At 43.6% G+C, this 18,523-nt stretch overlaps 2 protein-coding genes across 9 annotated transcripts in view; one reads left to right on the top strand and one right to left on the bottom strand.

Annotated features, from left to right (window-relative positions):
* IP6K1 (inositol hexakisphosphate kinase 1) overlaps positions 1-11,569 on the top strand; it is a 31,488-nt gene extending 19,919 nt beyond the window's left edge. For all 3 annotated transcript variants that reach the window (XM_083603632.1, XM_083603631.1, XM_083603633.1), the window contains exons 3-6: positions 1,883-2,093; positions 2,421-2,593; positions 3,631-3,806; positions 5,925-11,569. In XM_083603632.1, coding sequence (XP_083459758.1) covers positions 1,883-2,093; positions 2,421-2,593; positions 3,631-3,806; positions 5,925-6,431 — 1,067 coding nt within the window. In that variant the 3' untranslated portion in view covers positions 6,432-11,569. The remainder of the gene's footprint in view (positions 1-1,882; positions 2,094-2,420; positions 2,594-3,630; positions 3,807-5,924) is intronic.
* A 559-nt stretch (positions 11,570-12,128) lies between these two features.
* LOC310757927 (nicolin-1-like) lies at positions 12,129-18,167 on the bottom strand. Of its 6 annotated transcripts, none has more exons than XM_083603650.1 (7): positions 17,688-18,167; positions 15,730-15,918; positions 14,578-14,691; positions 14,237-14,409; positions 13,841-13,912; positions 12,920-13,020; positions 12,129-12,340 (listed from the first exon to the last, which is right to left on the bottom strand). In XM_083603650.1, exons 1-6 carry the CDS (start codon positions 17,811-17,813, stop codon positions 12,966-12,968), a joined length of 729 nt encoding a protein of 242 aa, XP_083459776.1. In that variant the 5' UTR covers positions 17,814-18,167; the 3' UTR covers positions 12,129-12,340; positions 12,920-12,965. The 6 variants fall into 6 exon arrangements, with proteins under 6 accessions (XP_083459776.1, XP_083459775.1, XP_083459779.1 ...); XM_083603649.1 differs by having other exon boundaries at positions 12,129-12,665; XM_083603653.1 differs by lacking the exon at positions 12,920-13,020 and having other exon boundaries at positions 12,129-12,665; positions 17,763-18,167.
* Positions 18,168-18,523: the final 356 nt, after the last annotated feature.

The following is an 18,523-nucleotide window of genomic DNA, read 5'->3' on the forward strand; positions in this document are numbered from 1 at the left end:
TGAGTCTTAAGAGAGAAATGTCTTTTTCACATCACCTCTTTTGCCATATATTGAAAGAGTTAATTTTCTAACTTTAAAACGTAACCGTTCCATCTTAGTAAGTTTTCCTTGCAGCTGCCACTTGGAGCTTAGGCCTCTTCTAGAGTTTCTTTCACCTGGGACACCATATTGGCTACTCCTGCTATTAGCAAGTCTAGATCTCCCACAATAGGACTGAACCTGCCAGGTTGGGCTTTAGGGCCCTGTCAGTTGTCAAGGCAGACGCAGCACCGTGAGATGCAAATAAATCCCATGGTGCATTGCAGCATCTCTGTCCTTCCTTTGAGAAAGTCTTGCATGCTTCTGATATTGCTCCCAACCTTGCTGATTTCTCTTGAGCACCTTCTTTGATTCCCGCCCCCCCTTCTTTTGTATATGTGTCTATAATCTTATCTGTTTTCACTTGTGTTTCCGCCTCTGTTTTGGCTGTCTGATTCTTTAAAGCTACTTAGCCCTGAGAACCCCTTGCACAGCCTTATGGTACTATCCTGTACATATCTACTCCAAGTCACTCCATTGATTTATGTGGGATTTACAGGTAATGCTTTATAGGATTGCAGCTCTGATAACTAACACCAAGCATTTGTTATTTGCAAAAGTTGTGAGGGCTTGGAAATGGTGTTTGGAAGGTGGGGCAATTGTAGTAGTCTGCTGCTGTATTTTTAATGCAGAGACTATAAAGCTGTTGATACTAAATAAATTCTGTGTTTAATAAAACTAAAGTAGAAAGAATTGATGTTATTAAATTCATACAGAAAGCAGATGGGCTGTCATGAATAGGCACATCATTCTTTATAGATGAAGCTGTACAGAAAAAGCCTGTCACAGAAGAAAACAATCTGCCCCATGTTATAGCAAAGGAGGGTGACTCTTCTTTAATAATATGTTACTCTTGAATGAATCAGAATATCATGCACATTTTTCTATTACTGCTATTGGGAAAGTGTGACAAGGAAAGCCAGTCTTAATTTCAATTCACGTACAACAAAATTCAATTTATACTGAAATAGCCTTTCTTACAAGAGAAAATAGGTTGCATATCAACCTGGAGTCATTCCAGTTAATATTAAGAAGCTGTGCCAGAAAATGGACAAGAGTGACTTATGAATGCGCTCTTTGGGCACAGACTATGCAGATAATGGCTAGAGCTAAGCCTATACTAGATGTGCTTAAATACTTAATGTGCCTTCATGGGACAAACTCTTGACTCCAAAATACATTTCAGTTATTTTTATTTACCATCAGAATGTCATTTCTACCCTGTATTTCTCCTTTTTGAAATGAAGGTGGTCTGAAAAGGGCACCTTTGAAAGCCTATAATTTGAAACTGAGTGCTTTCAGGATACTATACCATGCTCATTTTATTTACCTGTGTAGTAAACTTTTAGTTATAGAAACTATTGCTGTTGCATCAAGTAGACCAGCGACAGTCATATATTCTCAAGGGCCACTCTGTTACATACATGTTGCATACAAAATCCAAAAGAGCTGTAACTTTATAAAGTGTATAATTTTTCTTTCTTGCACATAATCCTCCCCCCCCCCCCAAAGCGCATCTGGCCAATTCCTCCTGCCCAAACACCATAATTGATCCATCTTCTGGATACACCCTTGATGTGACAATAGCTGCTTTACACACACACACACACACACACACACACACACACACAGAGAGAGAGAGAGAGAGAGAGAGAGTGAGTGAGTCCATCTTATGGTTTCATTTTGTTTTTCTCCCTTACATGGTCCTTGGCAACAACCTCTTAGAGTGCTAGTTTTTGTGGCTGTTACCTAGCTACTAAGAAATTTCATGTGAGGAATGCCACATGTGGCTTGTGTCTGGCAGGTGTGGTGTCTGTCTGTTTTGAGGGAGACAGTGATGGCTACATTAACCTGGTAGCATACCCCTATGTGGAGAGTGAAGCCTTGGAGCAGGAAGATGTACCAGAGAGGGACCAGCCACGTCGCAAACACTCTCGCAGAAGCCTCAACAGGTCTGGCAGTGGCAGTGAGCACAAAGAGGAGAGAGCTGGACTGGCCAGTGACACATCAGAAAGGTACCATGTATTTCAGTTGTTTTTCATTAGTTCAGACATAGCTTTTCAGAAGTTGCTTCCCTTAAACAACATTTCACTCCCTTTTTTGGCAAAATGTTCCCCAGTAAAGATACTGTAATCTTGTACATGCTCGCTGGACATCTATTTCCTGAGACCTTAACAATTAAGAAGGCTCTCATACTGTAAGTATGAGAAAGGTGCAGAATGCCCCCCCTCCTACAGAATTACTCTTGCAAAGCAACTAAATTTAGTAGCCCAAATGCTAATCTCTGTTGTAATCTAATTCCTAGCAAAGCTCTTCTTTGTGATTCCATATTGTGCCAACAGCTTCCAGGACACGAAGAGCCTCAAGAGCTGGCATTCAGATGTTCCATTTCAGATGCTAGATGGAAATAGCAGCGTGAGTTCTGAAAAGATCACATTTAACCCGTGGAGTCTGCGTTGCCACAAGCAACAGTTGAGCCGCATGCGCTCAGAGTCCAAGGAACGTAAGCTCTACAGTATCCTCCCAAAGGCATAGTGTATACTGACTGCATGCTCACATGGTCTTTGTTGGGGACTGAGAGGGGTGGCTGACTGCCACTGTCATCTGTTTGTTTTGGGAGGCAGTGGAAGAGTGCGTCTTTGGGGGTGACTGACACCCTGCCAGTAAACCCTGCTTGGAGCATTTTCATCTTTAAAAGACCTACCCTGCCCTGGTAGGCTGAATTGTGAGTCGGAATAACTAGTGTTTTTCTGTGGCCTTCAGTCTATGGTTACCAGATTTTTTTCAATGAATCTGAGGACACTTTTTTGCAGCAGCCAAGGGGTTAAAAGACCGTAGCATCCGGATTATTAGTAGGGAGCATCATTTTGTAAACATATGTAGTTTCCATGGCAACCAGAGCCAGGTTCCTTGGTTATGGATGGAGGGAGGGGCCAAGGTTCAGCCCAAGCGCCTTTCAGCTGCTCTGGGAGGCTGTGAGTGACCAAGGGGCCGGGTGCAAGCGTAGTTTGGGTGTGTGCTGCTCACTGCCTGGGGCTCGCCTTGCACACACAGACATTGTCAAAGCTGCCGACGCTGTAACAGCCGCCACTCTCTGGGCATAAATCGGGGGACATTAATTAGAATCCGGGGTCATTCCGGAGACAGATTGGTGAATCCAGGGACATCTGGTAACCCTACTTCAGTCACTGTTTTCTTGTTTGGCCACCTCCTGTAGCCCAGCACCAGGACCCGAATATCAGTTCTGCTCTTGCTTTAAAAATGGGAGCTTTTCTTCTTATGGTATTAAACTAGGCTTTCTCTTCCTTGGCTTGTCCCCTGTCCCTGAAGATGAAATGCTTGTTTCTTCCTTTTATTATCGGGGGTGGAGGTTTCATGTATTTGTTTTTGTTCTTTCCTGTCTTGTTCTTTTTTTTGGTCAGAGTTAAGATCTTTACCAGTGCATTTTCTGGAATGAAAGAGAGGGGTCTTAGAATTTCTGTAGAAACCAATCAAAGCAGTTCTAGGAATGCTGAGTTTAAAGAAACAAATTTACCTTTACTGGCTCCTTAGAATTCCTTTTACTGGAGAACGTGGTACACCATTTCAAATTTCCCTGTGTGCTTGACTTGAAAATGGGGACCAGGCAGCACGGGGATGATGCGTCTGAGGAGAAAGCTGCTCGGCAGATGAAGAAGTGTGCCCAGAGCACCTCGTCCACACTAGGCGTACGGGTTTGTGGAATGCAGGTACCGTATAAGCTGCTAGCAAAACTTCTGTTGCATGATTTATAGCCAGGGCTGATACCTTCCTGTGCAAGGGGGCGTGTAATAGTATTTGGCAACTGCTTAGAATACAGAGAATCTCTGCTTCCTTTTTAAAAAAGCTGTGTGTGTAATTTATAATAATAGAGTCTCTCTCCCACAAATGCACATTTCTAGTCTTCATAGAGAGGTTTGAAGACTTTCCAGCACTAACGGCAAAAGGCTTCAATATCTGCCCTCTTTGTCAAAGTGTGACATTATCCCCCATGTTCAGGTATGCAATTAAGCGGGGGGGGGGGGAGGAGTGGAACAGTGCTTAGCAGTCATTAGCATAAAGTGACTTACAATGCACTCCTATGCAGATCTACTCAGAAGTAAATCCCATTGATTTTAATGAGGTTTATTGCAATATAAGTGGGTATAGGACTGCTGTCTTACTTCCCGGTTAGCATAGGGCTGCACTTCGGTGTGTGGAGTTGGTGGCAAATATTACCAGCTGCTTAATAGCAAACAATCTCCATGTGTCATAGTGAGCTTCCTTAGCTTTGAACTGTGGTTAACATAGGCAACTCACCTGGTAGCGCTTACATGCTAGTGAATGGAATAGTGCTCCTTGGGGTGTAAGACTTACTCTGAGTTTATTAACCTCTGATCCTTGAGGAACCAAGGTAGTATTAGGATAGTAGGCTTGAACATAGGAAAATATCTCTCTTTCTCAGATACATATATATTTGAAACCCACTAATGGGCAAGGAGAGGGACACAGGTGGCGCTGTGGGTTAAACCACAGAGCCTAGGACTCTCTGATCAGAAGGTCGACGGTTCGAATCCCCGTGATGGGGTGAGCTCCCGTTGCTCAGTCCCTGCTCCTGCCAACCTAGCAGTTTGAAAGCACGTCAAAGTGCAAGTAGATAAATAGGTACCGCTCCGGTGGGAAGGTAAACGGCGTTTCCGTGCGCTGCTCTGGTTTGCCAGAAGTGGCTTAGTCATGCTGGCCACACGACCCGGAAGCTGTACGCCGGCTCCCTTGACCAATAAAGCGAGATGAGCGCCGCAACCACAGAGTCGGCCATGACTGGACCTAATGGTCAGGGGTCCCTTTACCTTTACCTTAATGGGCAAGGATGAACAGAAGTTTCAACAATCTTGAAACCGTATGGGGCTCTCTTGTTCAAAATGGGTGGTGACACCTTGCACAAAAAAAGCACAGAACATCTGCATTGGTCAGGGTGTCAGATAGGTGTCCCTTTCTTTGAGTGTTGTAGATACTCTCCTGTTGGTTTAGCATGCCTTCATAGCATGGATGCTGGTGCCCCCTGCTGGATGGTGGTCATTTGAAATACGTACCTTGCTTTTATTAAAATTTCCTACTAATTTTACTGACAGCCATGATTCTGCATCAAGCTCCATTTGGACTTATTTTGAAGGAAATGTTGATTTCTGTGACTTGAGCCACCTTGAGTCCCATCAGGGAAAAAGGCGGGGTATAAATAAATGTAATAATAATTATAATTTTGCTCAGGGTGTTTTATTCAGCAACAAGGGTGCTCCAAACAATTATTGTTTAACACGAGGCATTTAGCCAGCCTGGAATTTTCTTTTGGGCTACTTTATCCAGCAGGGTGTTATATAGTGTCCAGTTATACTGTATCATATTTAGGAAGGAAATTGAAGAGACTTTTCTCTTATATGGGAGTACCCAAGCTTCCACCCATATCTTAACACCTTGCCAGCATAATGTACAATCTTTCAGAATTCTTTGAGGATACAACAAAGGCACACTGTTGAGGTTTACCATTTTTAATTTGGCTGCTAGTCCACTTTTTCCTCTTTAAGTATGCTTGAGTCCTGCTCCACTTTGGTTGTTCTGACTCTGGAATGTGTCCTAACCTATGGAGAACCGAGTCCTTGTAATGTTTTAATTTGGCACAGCAGGGACTAGAACTAGTTTGATGCTTCTTTTTTTAACAATTCTCATGACGATGCAAAGGCTTCCATGAGCTACTGCAGAAAAGCATAGCTGATCGTTACTGCTTTGTAGCTTCATGCAGTACACGTTTGACTGTTCTTTGTAGACTAATGTATGACGTTTTTCTATCATAGGTATATCAGCTGGATACAGGCCATTATTTGTGCCGGAATAAATACTACGGCAGAGGTCTTTCCATTGAAGGTTTTCGCAATGCCCTCTACCAGTATCTGCACAATGGAGTAGAGCTACGAAAGGACCTGTTTGAGCCCATCCTTAGCAAACTGCAAAGCCTGAAGTCTGTACTGGAGAGGCAGGCCTCCTATCGCTTCTACTCCAGCTCCTTGCTCATCATCTATGATGGGAAGGACAACCGGTCGGAGACATATATGGAGCGCAGGGCAGAGATGCGCCTGAAACAAGTGGACATCTCTCTCCCAGAGAGCCTACAAGATGCCAGCAGCACAGAGGCAGTCAGTTTCCAGCCCAAGGTAGATGTACGTATGATAGACTTTGCACACAGCACATTCAAAGGCTTTCGAGATGATCCCACTGTACATGATGGCCCTGACATGGGGTATGTGTTTGGACTAGAGAGCCTTATCAACATAATGGAACAGATGCGGGATGAGAACCAGTAGCCTTGGGCTGGGCTCCTCAAGTTTGTCCCTCATTGATAGAAACAGACAGGACCACCACCCCTACAGAAAAAGCAGACTGCTGCTTTGAAAATATTCTGTTGCTCCAGTGTGTTTAACATCAAAGGACACAATATCCTGGACGATCCTGGCAAAATGGCTTTGATTATCCTGGCCTGGACTTCTTGCAGGAGAAACAAACCCCATGGACCCCAGTATTGGGCATTTATATCTAGGGCGTTGCATTTGTTCAATACAGCCCTGTGATCATGTCTGTTAGGAATGTGGAGACTGACCCCATGGGAAAGAAGAGGGGTGATGGTCTAGTGGTGTAGATTTTGGGATTCCAGTGTCCCTCTTCCTTGTCAGCCTTCCATCGAGAACCAGTGGTTTGAACCTCTCTTCTTTTGTTTGGAAAGGGCATTCAGTTACAAGCTAACATTACTTATGGGGCTGATCAAGGCACATGATTTGCACATACTCCTCTCTGCTGTTGCTGCCCCTGAGCAGATGTGAGAGACTCTTCTAGAGGGTACAGATGATACTTCATTTATCTTCTCCAATCTGGGCATTATCAGATCATCCCAAATGGGGAAATAAATGACCAAAGGAAAACTAGTGCAGTGCTTTAATGGTTTTGCTTTGCACCCCATTGATGAAGCTGGCCTACCTCCCTTCACCATTTCCTGCACATTGATAGAAACTCTCCAAATTCCAGAAAAGCCCAGTCAGGTGTTCACAATGCTGTCTTGGTCAAGAACTTCATGGGAGAGTTCAGCTGGCTAAGGATAGTGTTAATAGCATATTCATGTTGATCCCTTGCTGCTTTTGTGAAACTAATGATGTTTATCAGGTGCCAACTCCCCCTCACCCCACCCATGCGTCTTTCCATTTTGTAGATAAAATAGTCTCTTTTCCGACCTCGTTCAGATACAAGCACCATATTTCGTTGCAGTTTTCCTTTTTCCTTCCTTCCAGGGAGGCTTCCTAGCAAGACAGCACACTTCCATACATGTTCCGCCCACAATAATAAAATACTTGTGTGGGGTAATTGATGAGAAAAGTAGGCGTCTTTATTTTCAGAAACTGTCCTGATTTGTGGAGGGAAGCGTCTGTCTGGCTTTTAATGTATTGCCACCTGTGCTTGTTTTCACCTCAGGGAGTTGGTGTTTCCAGCCTTGTTCCTCCACTTTGTGACGGGTTGAATGCAGCTGTGCCACGTTCTGACCCCACATACATATATGGGATTCTGTTGCGTGGGCTGAGGTGTTGGTGGCTTGTAGCATTAATCTTGACAGCATTAGTTCACTGCGTGATTAATCACAATTTGCAGCTCTTGGTGGCAGTGGTGGCCCTAAGTGCTCTTCTATGGACCTTGGAGGCTAGTTGCTCTAATTAGGACCAGGCCTAGTATGCACAAATGCACTAGACTTCTTGGGCATGCACTTTGTTGGGGAGGCGATTTACTACCATAGGGAACTAATGGCAAGGCGTTAAAGTTGAGCACAATTGTCGTAAACCTCTACTACTAGATGCTCTTGTAATGGGTTAGCATTTGCCCCAAAGCTCCTGTGCTGAATCTGTGCCTCCCTTTTGGGCGAGTATGAACTTCACAGGTTTGTCTTGAAAGTATTGGTTCTTTCATCAAGGAGCTGCTGATGGAACCCCCTCTCGTGCCAGCAGGTATTTGCAGTTGACTCAGTGCTGAATGTTCTGAAGGGCAGATGGGGGAGCAGCCGTTGTGCATTGACCAATTTAGAAATTAGTATTAGATATTGCCTCTGTAACGAGAGGCATTTTCACAGGGAAAAGAGCAATGCCATTTCCCCAACGTTATCTTTGATTCCCAGAATTTAAGGGAACGGGTTTGCTTTCTGTTGAGCCTAGCTTTTGAAGTCTTCAGAATGGTTTTGAGGCATCACAATTTTGGTATTGTTTTGGTTAAACAGGATCTTTCAATATTGTTTTGAAGTTTTTAGCTTTGTAATCTTTATCCCTCTACCAGCTACTTAAGTAACACTGAAAATACAGAAAATCACTCTGAAGAGTCGTCTTCTTCCTGTTCTAATGATTGCACCATTTTGATATTATTTTTTTTCATTTTAAAAAAATCTGGACCATTCTGAACTTCTCATCATAAGTTCCAGAGCTTGTAAATAGCATTTCTCCTTCCTGTTGCCAGGTTTTGTTTTCATGTTGCTAATAACTGTTTGCTCCGCAAGGAACCAAAAATATTAAAGGACTTGGTTTTGTTGGTATTTTAGCATTGTGGTTAGTTTTCAGACAGCGTAACTGCAAAGCACAGTCTTGTTCAATAGCAATAAGCTTTCCAAGTTCATTTCTTTAACTTCAAGTTAAGCAACGGGACGTGGATGTGACTGTTCTTCATACTTGAGCACCTTGCATGTCTGAAGGGATTTGCCTTTTCCTAGTAGAGGTCTGCTTGCCACCAGCTCAGAGTACAAATTGAACTAATTTGACTAACATGCTCCTCTGTTTGATGCAAGCCTGTATGTTGCCTCTTGCAGGGCTGTTTGTGCCTGCATGTGCACACACGTGCTTGTGTGTAGTCTGTTGGTGTTAGAGTAGCTGAAATTGAGATGTACTGGCAAAACTCTGTACGGAAGCATCTAGAGGGTTTGTTAGAGAAGTACCCATGCTGTCAGGGCAGATAAATTTAAATGGATTTCCTTGCAGAGAGTTATTTCTAAGCAATCCCTTTGGGCGTGCAGCAAAAATCAGTTTCTGCAGCTTGACATTTGCTTTCGATTGAAAGCAACTCTGCAGAGTAAAAGTGCCTTCTAAAAGGCACCAAGAAAAACATGACAGAGCAGAAGGTATGAACTAGAATATTTGCCTTCAGCAGCTCTCCTTCCAACTGTTTGGTTAACTGTTTCTTCAGACTTGCATCTTGCCAGAGAAAAAGGTCTCAGGTCTCAGGCAAGCAGGTCACACATGTTTGAGTGCATCCCCTTTGCCCTCTTCTGCCCTGAAACAAAAGGAATTGAATCTACCCAAAACAAGCTAGTTTGTCTAATGGCTTTTGTACAGTACATTGTCCCACTCTGTTTTGATATATAAATGGGGCAATGTATTTACAAAGGTAGACCCAGCATTTGTTGTTACACTGCAGCCATTCACCTTGCCATAAAGGCACCTGTCATTGGACACAATCGTGCAAACATGCCACTTCCCTGTTCTACCTCATTATCTGTAAAATCCTTCAAGATAATTAGGCTTATTATTTCATTTTAGGGGTGGTGTTACAGAACTGGAAGCTATATTGCAAGTGTCATGAAGTTCTCTAGAATAATTTTGCAAAATAAAATAGCTGAAGATGACATGGGGTTAGCTTTGAGGAACTAAACATAAAGCAACTTGACTCCTTTCACCTGTAGCTTCAGACTGGGATGTTGCTTTTTAGTAGTTTTTAGCTTATTAAAATGCCTAGACAAGGATGAGTGGTGAGAGACTGAGCATACGGCTTTTGTAAAGCAGGTGCTGCTCTGGACGCTGGGTCCAACAAAGCCATTTTGTATGCATTGTATACATTCAGGTCCTCTGCTGGACACTCATGTAAATAATCCTTCCAGTCTGTTCCTCCTGGAGCAGCACATCCTGTTTGTTGCTCTTACAGCTTGCTGACACTTTATGTCCAGTAGTGTTGATTCCTTTAGCAGGACTTTGCACGTACTGTGTAGTTGCCTTCATGTAGATGATGAATCAGCTTTTCAGCCTTCTGGAATACATAGCCAGCTATCTCTCTAGCAATACATAGGAACTGCTAGTGTTGGTGAATGCACACTGTAAGGGGTTCCTTTTCATTAAGGGCCAAATGAGAGTTCACCAGATAAGCACTTGGATTTATTTTGTATTGGCGGCAGCTGCTGCCTTGAAAGTGTCTCTTCCTCCTCACCTAGAGGTTATTACTGCACTGTGCTTTTTGTCAATAACTGATCTTGCCCTTTCAGTTGGAATAGGAGCCACCTTCTCTTTACTAGCACCTTTGTAGCCTGGACCTGCTGCATGACATTTCAGAAATATCGGCTCAAATATTTCCCTATGAATGATGGAGAGTTGCACTTTGGATAATGTTCAGTCTAGATGACCCCAAAGAAGGCCCACTGTGTGTCACGTGGGGAAGGTATTCAACTCTTAACCATATCTGTTCCTGCACCTGAAGGAAGTCTGTGGAAGAAATGTAGCCGGGCTTCTGTTGAAAGAGGCTGAATGTCAGTTTCAATTTCCCTAGCCTAACACACGTGCAGCTATGTTTCCATATCAATCCTGCCCCTCTTCAGAGGACCAAACCACAAATCAGACCAGATCACATTTGCCTGCCTGCCTGCTGCTTACAGGTTGGGTTTGATGGTGTAGTTTTAGGTCAGAAATACTAGTTTCTGCTTGGGGGGAAGATGCTTTAGCTAGCCAGTTATCTCACTAAGAGTTACACCAGCAACTTGCCATGAACCCTTGGAGTGCACCTGAATACACATTTTGCTGCTATTGGTATAAAAATGTGGAGGTGCAATCTGGGGGCATATGCTGCTCTGCACAAGTGCAAGGGAACCTGCTTTTATTGCTTGCTGTGAAAGGGTCACCACAGAATATTATGACCATTTGGGTTTAAAAGGAGAGACAAGCTTTGGTGGTTTCATGGACTGTTTTTGACTGTGGGGAGAGAGACTATAGGCCTATGTATTTTGCTTGTTTTACAGCAAGTCTGGAAAGAGTCATCCAAGTCAGGTTCAGACTTTGGTTGGTTGTATTTGTACTTACTATTGCATGCTTATCTCAGGAGCAAAATGTTGTTTTTTATACTTTGAAAAGTCTAGGTGCAGAATGGTCTCTATGAGAACTGCCAGAAAGGGAAGAAATGTTACTATGAGAGCAGGGAGCAGTACTGCACCCTACAGGAATGGTTCCTATCTGTCCATTTTGACTTGTCTGGGAGGGACGCAGCATTGCATTACAAACTTCTTGTATATTTTTCATAGTCTATTCCAGTGCCATTTTGTTGGGCCAAGTCAAGCTTTTGGGCATGAGAAATAACAGTATCTGTACTCCATACACTGCATCCCTAGCTCTCCTGTTGTGTATAAAAAGTCCTATGTGTATATAAATAAACTGCTAGACATTTAGCTGAGGGACAAGTGTCTTTTATGGGTCTCTTTCACTCCACCAAGCTTAATAACCTAGTTCACATTATTAATTGAATTTATATACCACCCTATACCCGGAGGTCTCAGGGCGGTTCACAGAATAAAATCAAAATGTAAAACCACAAAATACATGATCAAGTTCATAGTCATCCCAGTATGGCTGGGTCCGGGGAGAACGGGTGCAAGATGGATGTGAATTTGACTGCCTAGGAACTGCATGAGATTACACACAACCATGAAATCTCTGGCTGGCTTTCTTTCACTTTAACATATTTTCTGTTTCTTCCTCCAGTTTTGTAAGACTTTAGGAGATTACTTCTAGGCACTAGTACTTGTTATTTTGCCCTTGGGGGAAAATGTTATTTTAATGGGGCTCATCTCACACGAAGCTGAGTTAAAAATGGTTCACAAATGTCAGCTGTTTAATGTAAATATTTAGTCCATGTTCAACTGCAAATACAGCCTTACTAAACTGAAGTTATGTTGGAGCAGTTCCCATTATTATTTCAAAACTTTTTTTAAAAAGTTAGTCTGGAAGCAAGCTTAATAAATGCATTTATTTAGCAACTCACACCATTAACATTCCTTTCTACTTTTGTGGCCGCACCAAGAGAAAGTGCTTTCAAATTAGGAGGAGAAAAGAACAAAGGATGTGACTAACGGATGGAAGACGTGGGATAAATCAGCTAATGCTGAGCTATTCTGTGAAGCTGGATGCATTTCTCTGCTGTAGTAAGGGACTTTATGGAACTGCAAAAGCATATCCAGAAGAGTAGTCAGAAAGAGTTCAGCTGATGAAACCCCAGAAAGGAACATAAGATACAACTCATTCTTTTCTTGCACTAAATTATACAACATTTCAAATGGCAAGGTCCTCCAGATCCACTGGATGAGGCTACATCTAGCAGCTCTAAAAGGGGAAGGAAACCAACATGGATGGATTCCTCATCTTTTTCTAGTAGCATCTTTGCACCAATCTGCATACAACAGTGCTATTCCTAAGAAATGTGCCAGATTCTAGTGCTTGGAAAACTTATGTGTAGGAGAAGAGACTACTATAATAACAGCCATCCACCTGAAACAAAAACACAAACAGTAGTCAGTTTCTGGCAAAAACACTGCACTCGCTCAAGTTTAAAGAGTAGGAGCTGAGCATTCTCCCTTTCCCTTTGTGAATCTTTCCTTATAGTGATTCCTAGGAAGCTCAGTGACGTATTTTATAGCTATGCATGTTGCAACTTAAAGCCCAGCCAACATCAGAAATCCCTTCAATGAATACCTGCTGCACCTTACTTTTCTGGTAGAAAATAGAAACAGTTGTCAACTAACATTGAAATGCCTGATCTGCACTGCTGGCTGGTTTGAAGTATCTCCGCTAGCACCCACATTTACTGGACTTCTGAAAACTCTTGGTTAGCATTGGGGAACTCCTGAAAGGAAGAGACTGTTGTTGAGAAGGGCAGCAATTTATCTCCTACCTGGTTCAACTACCACCCCAACAGTTGATGCGTCTCACATTACTGCTATGATTCTGTGTGAATATAGCATGTCACATGGGATGCAGTGTTCAGCTTCCTGAGAATGTTTTTTTTTTTATTCTTAGAAGAGCAAATTTCCAACCCTTATGACTGTGAAGATATACTCAGAAAGTGTGTGGGCAATGCTTGCAAAAATCTCAGAACTCGAGATTTCCAGTAGCTACAGGTTAAGGTTCCAGTAGATTGCGTGGTTCCTTAGCCTACTTACAAAGTCAGGATACATTATGCAAAATAGAAAATATAAAGCAGCATTTGGAAAATAAAATTTCATGCAAATATACATATTTTATGCAGGTTAAAAGATTTACCTTCTTGGGATGCTGAACTTTTTTTAGTGCAGAGTACTCACAGGCCTGCACACCATGCAGCCCTGCAGCCCATCAATAATGGTCAAGTCCTGACTAACAACTGAGCTATATGGCACACAGTTTTTTCTAGTCTTTCTACAGCTGGGGTCTCCAATTTGGTGCCCATGCCCCCCATATATTAAATGAGGGGGTTTTGCATTTTTGTTGTGAGGCCTGTTTTGTCTTATCTGGGGACTCTGTAGGCTTTTTGCCTATTGCTGGGGGAGATGTTTCTGAGCATTGCATGTTCTTCCACGCAATGGACATTTTGTGTCCACAAGTTTTTTAGATTTCCAACTATGTCCCTGGGTCCAGACATTTTGGAATCTCTTTTCTAAGTGTCCTATTTTACTGACTCTACTTACCAAACAAAGGTTTCCTGGCCAGACTTTGGGTGATGGATGTGGGAGTCAGACAGAGAAACCTTTCTGCAAGTTCTACAGTGGGTTAAAAGACAAAACAAAGTTGGGGGGGGAGCCTCCTCTCCCCCTGCCCCTCACCCTGGGTAGGTCAACAAACTACTGCCAATCTTCATCTTGACTTGCAGACCAGCTTGCCTGCATGGGAAAGGGATTTCCAGGCATGTGTCAAACAAAACCTGAACCTAATTTATGTATGTGCCCCTAAGATCAATGAGGGCTACTTTGGAAATGATTTCGTAGAATCACAGAGTTGGAAGGGACCTCAGATGCCAACAAATCCAGCTTCCTTCTGATGCAGGAAATCTATAAGTTTCCACTCGCAGACAGGCAGACACATACCTCCAAACCGCTTTCTTGTCTTTCCTAGTATCACAAATACATAGAAGTGGTATTGCTGGATGCTCTGACATAGCTGCTTGATGTTCCTGATGCCACTGCAAATCTTTGCTGATGCCATCCAGTGTGGGTAAGAAAGAGAGTTGGCCTGGCAACCATGGATCACAGCTAGGGATCTAGGTGTTGCAGAGAGAGACTAACATCAGCTAACCATCTTGGCTCCCTCTGAAGAATGTTATATTTAGTCCCAGCCTCTGCTGTTAGTTCATTTGTCGTAAGACACAGGGAACACTGGCCCTGTGGATCTGGGAAAGAGTGCCTGAAGGAGATGGCAATGTACACACCTCTTGGTCTCCAGGGCAGAGCTGTAGCTCTTCAATACTGAAACGCAGCCATGTTGGAGAAGGCTGGCGCAGAATCAACCGCATGGCAATCGCCCGATCCACACTGCAAAGCATCTAAAAGAATTAATGTACGCTGTTAAAAAAATGAACACCTGCAACAACTGCTGACAAGACACTTGAAACAAGACTAATGTATTGAGTCATTGCAGGTGCTGGAGTTCCTTCGGTCCATTTATGAAGTGGTAAGAGTGCTGGACTAGGACTGTTCAAATCTGTATTCAGCCATGAGACTCACTGGGTTACCTTGGAAGAATGACTATTTCTCAGCATCCTCTACATCACAGGGCTGTTGTGAGGATGGAGAGAATTTTTATTAGCTGCCCTAAGAGCACTTATGCTGGGGTGCAGTAAGAATCACTTCATAAATAAATAGATGCATGGATAAGCCTTCAGTTGACTAGTGCATAGTCCTAACAGCTGTATCAGAAACCACCTGGCCTAATATGGTTGGCATTAATGGACAATATATTGTTCAAGAATAGAACTGGAAAACATTTTCAAGGGAGAAGCTCTTGCTGTAAGTTGTGTCTTCACCATTCCCTCAGAAGTTTTTCTTAAAGCTAAAGGGGATGTAGGAGTAGCTACTAATGGCACTGGCAGTCCCCATCTACTAAGTAGTGTGCGGGAGGGGAGTGGGAAATCTGGACATAAACATTGCACTTATCCCATATTAATAATTAAACTGGTACTTTTTTGAGGATGTTTAACGTACAGTTCCTATAAGTGTGGGGAACGAGAGCCAGCTGTAGTGAAAGTACAAAGGAACACAGGTTCAGAATAAAAGCTGCTTGGTAAGTAGTGCTCTAGGGGCTCAACTTTGCACTTTGCACTTTGCAATGAGCACGTGCTCCCAACTGCTCCACCTCTGTAACAGCCACAGCTGAGGCATCCTCCTGTAAAAGCACTGTCTTGAAAAGAGAGCTTCGTCAGATTTTAGATCTTGCATTTCAAGTGCAATATCAGTTACCACAGAGATTGCTCCCTAGAGAAAAAGACTGCAGTCTGCCAAGTGAGCTGTTTATAAATGAATAGAAAGGAAGCAATACACTGGCCTTTCACCTCCAGCTCCCAGTGGAGCCCGGTTATCCTAACCTGATTCCTAGAGAAACAGAAGTAATCCTGGGAGCCTTCCTCTGTGTGTGGGTTGGGCATCAGGCAATAATTACGTAAGCAGGTGACCCAGCTGGAGCGGCTTTTCCTTCCCTTGTTTGTGAAGTTTTGTTGCTGCATCCGCACAGTCAAGAAAGCTGTGTAATAATTCCTGAACACAATTTCCTGTAACTGAAAACAAGGCTGTCACTTAATTACACAGCTCCCTCTGCATAAAATAATTATTAACAAGCAAGCAGCCTGTGCCTTACATTTGGAAAATCAAAATCAAAACAGCAACCAACTGTGCAAACAGTAACAGCAGAACTTGATGGAAATGCTTTTCTGCTGTAACTTCCATTCTACTGGGCTTACAATGGTGGAAACCTGGGGAGCGGGTGCTAGAGCAGAAATATCCACCCTCCAGTCACCCCAAACATTCTATCCAGGACTTGTACCTTCTTGAGAGAAAAGATGGAGGGTAAGCAATAAGAGAACACAAGGTCAGCTACTTGAGGGCTTTTTGCTGCTGAAGCAATTTCAGAAAAATGTCGCTTGACAATTCTTAACGCTTATGTTGATGGCTGTTCAACTGAACCAGACAACTCTATGGAAGAGGACATTCTTGGGTCTACTGTTTCAGGTAGGTTGGGTAATCTTTGCTGCATTCACAAGCCAGTAGCTGTAGTGGATAAACTGTTTTTCTTAGGACAGGAGTGGCTAATCTTTATTTTCCCATAGGAGCTGAATTTACCCTTGGCTAACCCTCTGGCTGTTGGCCAGTGGTGGGTCTCATGAAAAGTAGATGTAGCCACCCCATAGTCTTGTACACATAATCTAGCATGCACACACACATTATACTAACAGACAGCCCCAGCCAATCCATGCAGCTCAACTGAGAAAGGACACTATTGAAACCTCTCTGCACATTAAATAATAGATCTGATGACCAGGAAGATAGTAAAAAGTTCTGCAGGTCAGGGCGGTGGGTTAATTGCGGAGCTCGGTCATCCAGTTCTGCTTTGGAAAATAACCTGAAACGTGGTCATTTGATTTTGAAGTTCAATATCCTACTACTATCCTTTATCTTCTCATAGTCAAGTAAGTTTATCCACAACTGAACGATGGGTTGCAGATGGTTCTGAGAGATCAGCCTCTTGCATGAGATGTGTTATAAGGGGGGGGATGTAGTAGTAGTTGTAATAATAATAGTAATAATTATTAATAATAATAATAATAATTGCCACAAGTGTGACTTGACTTTATACCATTATACCAGCACTACTCTGCCAACAGACTAGGTGGCGGTGGGGAGACATGTTCTCAGTAATACTTCCTGTGCTTTGCTGATCTAATGTACACCCAACTGCTGTTTCCCCCCCTCAACTTTAGCAGTGGAGTCACTGGGGGTGGGGGTCTTGTGCAAATCAGTGTCTCAACATCAATTCCACATCTACACTGCGAAAGGCAGGGACCAATTTCACAAGCTTATTAGGAAAATAAGGAGTGACAGGTATCACTCCTGAACATGAAGTCAGATTGAGTGCTATGAAGGCGGATGGAAGCCTCTCTGTGTCCCTGAGGGCCTTCCTAAGTCATTTGCTGTACAATATATCTGTTATGACATTTGCTCCACTCACACTCCCCTGCCTGTATGGTTTTTTTTTTTTTTTAATGACATTTCCCCCTTAATATTTTGTCACTGGGAAAAATGAGATTTCCTTTCCCTCTACTATCACCATTGAGTGGTGTGTAATATGCGGGGGGGGGGCCTGCAGGGGCCGTAAGCTTGATGGATGAAAGAGAGCGAGAGAGACCACGTTTTGGGCGCATAAGATCCAGGATCCACCGGAATCTCCAACGGAAAAAATCTTCAGCTTCTCGCTCCCTACTCAGGGACACGAAGGAAAAGTCGGACCAAGATGGGACTTCGGGAGGCTGAAGGCGCCCCTCGCACTTACGAAGAAGGGCCGGCGGCGAGGCAGCAGCACGTCGATCACTGACGCACCGGATTGCCAGGACATTTGCCCGTCCACCTGCGCGGCGACCGCGTTTCTGACCGTGCACTGCGCAGCCTCGCGCGCCATGGCCCCTGCGAAAGCCGCCTCGGCCCCGCTTGCTTCCTTCCCTCCCGCCTCGCCGCCTCCACGGCCAAAATGGCGGCAGCGGGTGCGCCTGCCCACCCAGTGGCCTCTTTGGGGGGGGCTGCGCCCTTAAAACCCCTACACTTAGGGGGTTGGGGGGGAGCGTTCTAGGAGCGCGCGAAACTCTCGTCCACAAACGAGCCCTGATCTGGGAAAGGAGGACGTGACGCGAACGCGTTCGAAATCTCCATGGAAACGACCGCGGTTCGGTCCTTTGTCCGGAAAGCGACAGTAGGCCGGAAAGGCTATTGGAGGTTGCGGGGAATTTCCGCCCGCCTATCAGGTTGCGGTGTTCGAAGTGCGGAAGCGCGAGCCGGCGCTCCTTTTACCTGGGGGGAGGGGGAATGGGCGGAAGGATACAGCGTTATTCGAATTCTCAGTACAGTACAGTGAATACGGCTTGAATTGCGCTCTTTGAAGCGGCATTTTATGAGGAGAGTTTATTCGTTTACTCAGGATAATGTATAAACTGCTTAATAATAATATAAATATAATATATAATATATAATATAATATATTATATATAGTATAAATATAAATATAAAATATATAATATAAATCCTCTAAGTGGTGGACATAAAAACAAAACATAAAAACAAAAAGACTTACCAATAAAAAACAGATAAAATAAGCAAATATGTTATGTGCTTGGA

The sequence above is a fragment of the Podarcis filfolensis genome (assembly GCF_964270895.1).
Source record: "Podarcis filfolensis genome assembly, chromosome: 2".
NCBI classification, from domain to species: Eukaryota; Metazoa; Chordata; class Lepidosauria; order Squamata; family Lacertidae; genus Podarcis; species Podarcis filfolensis.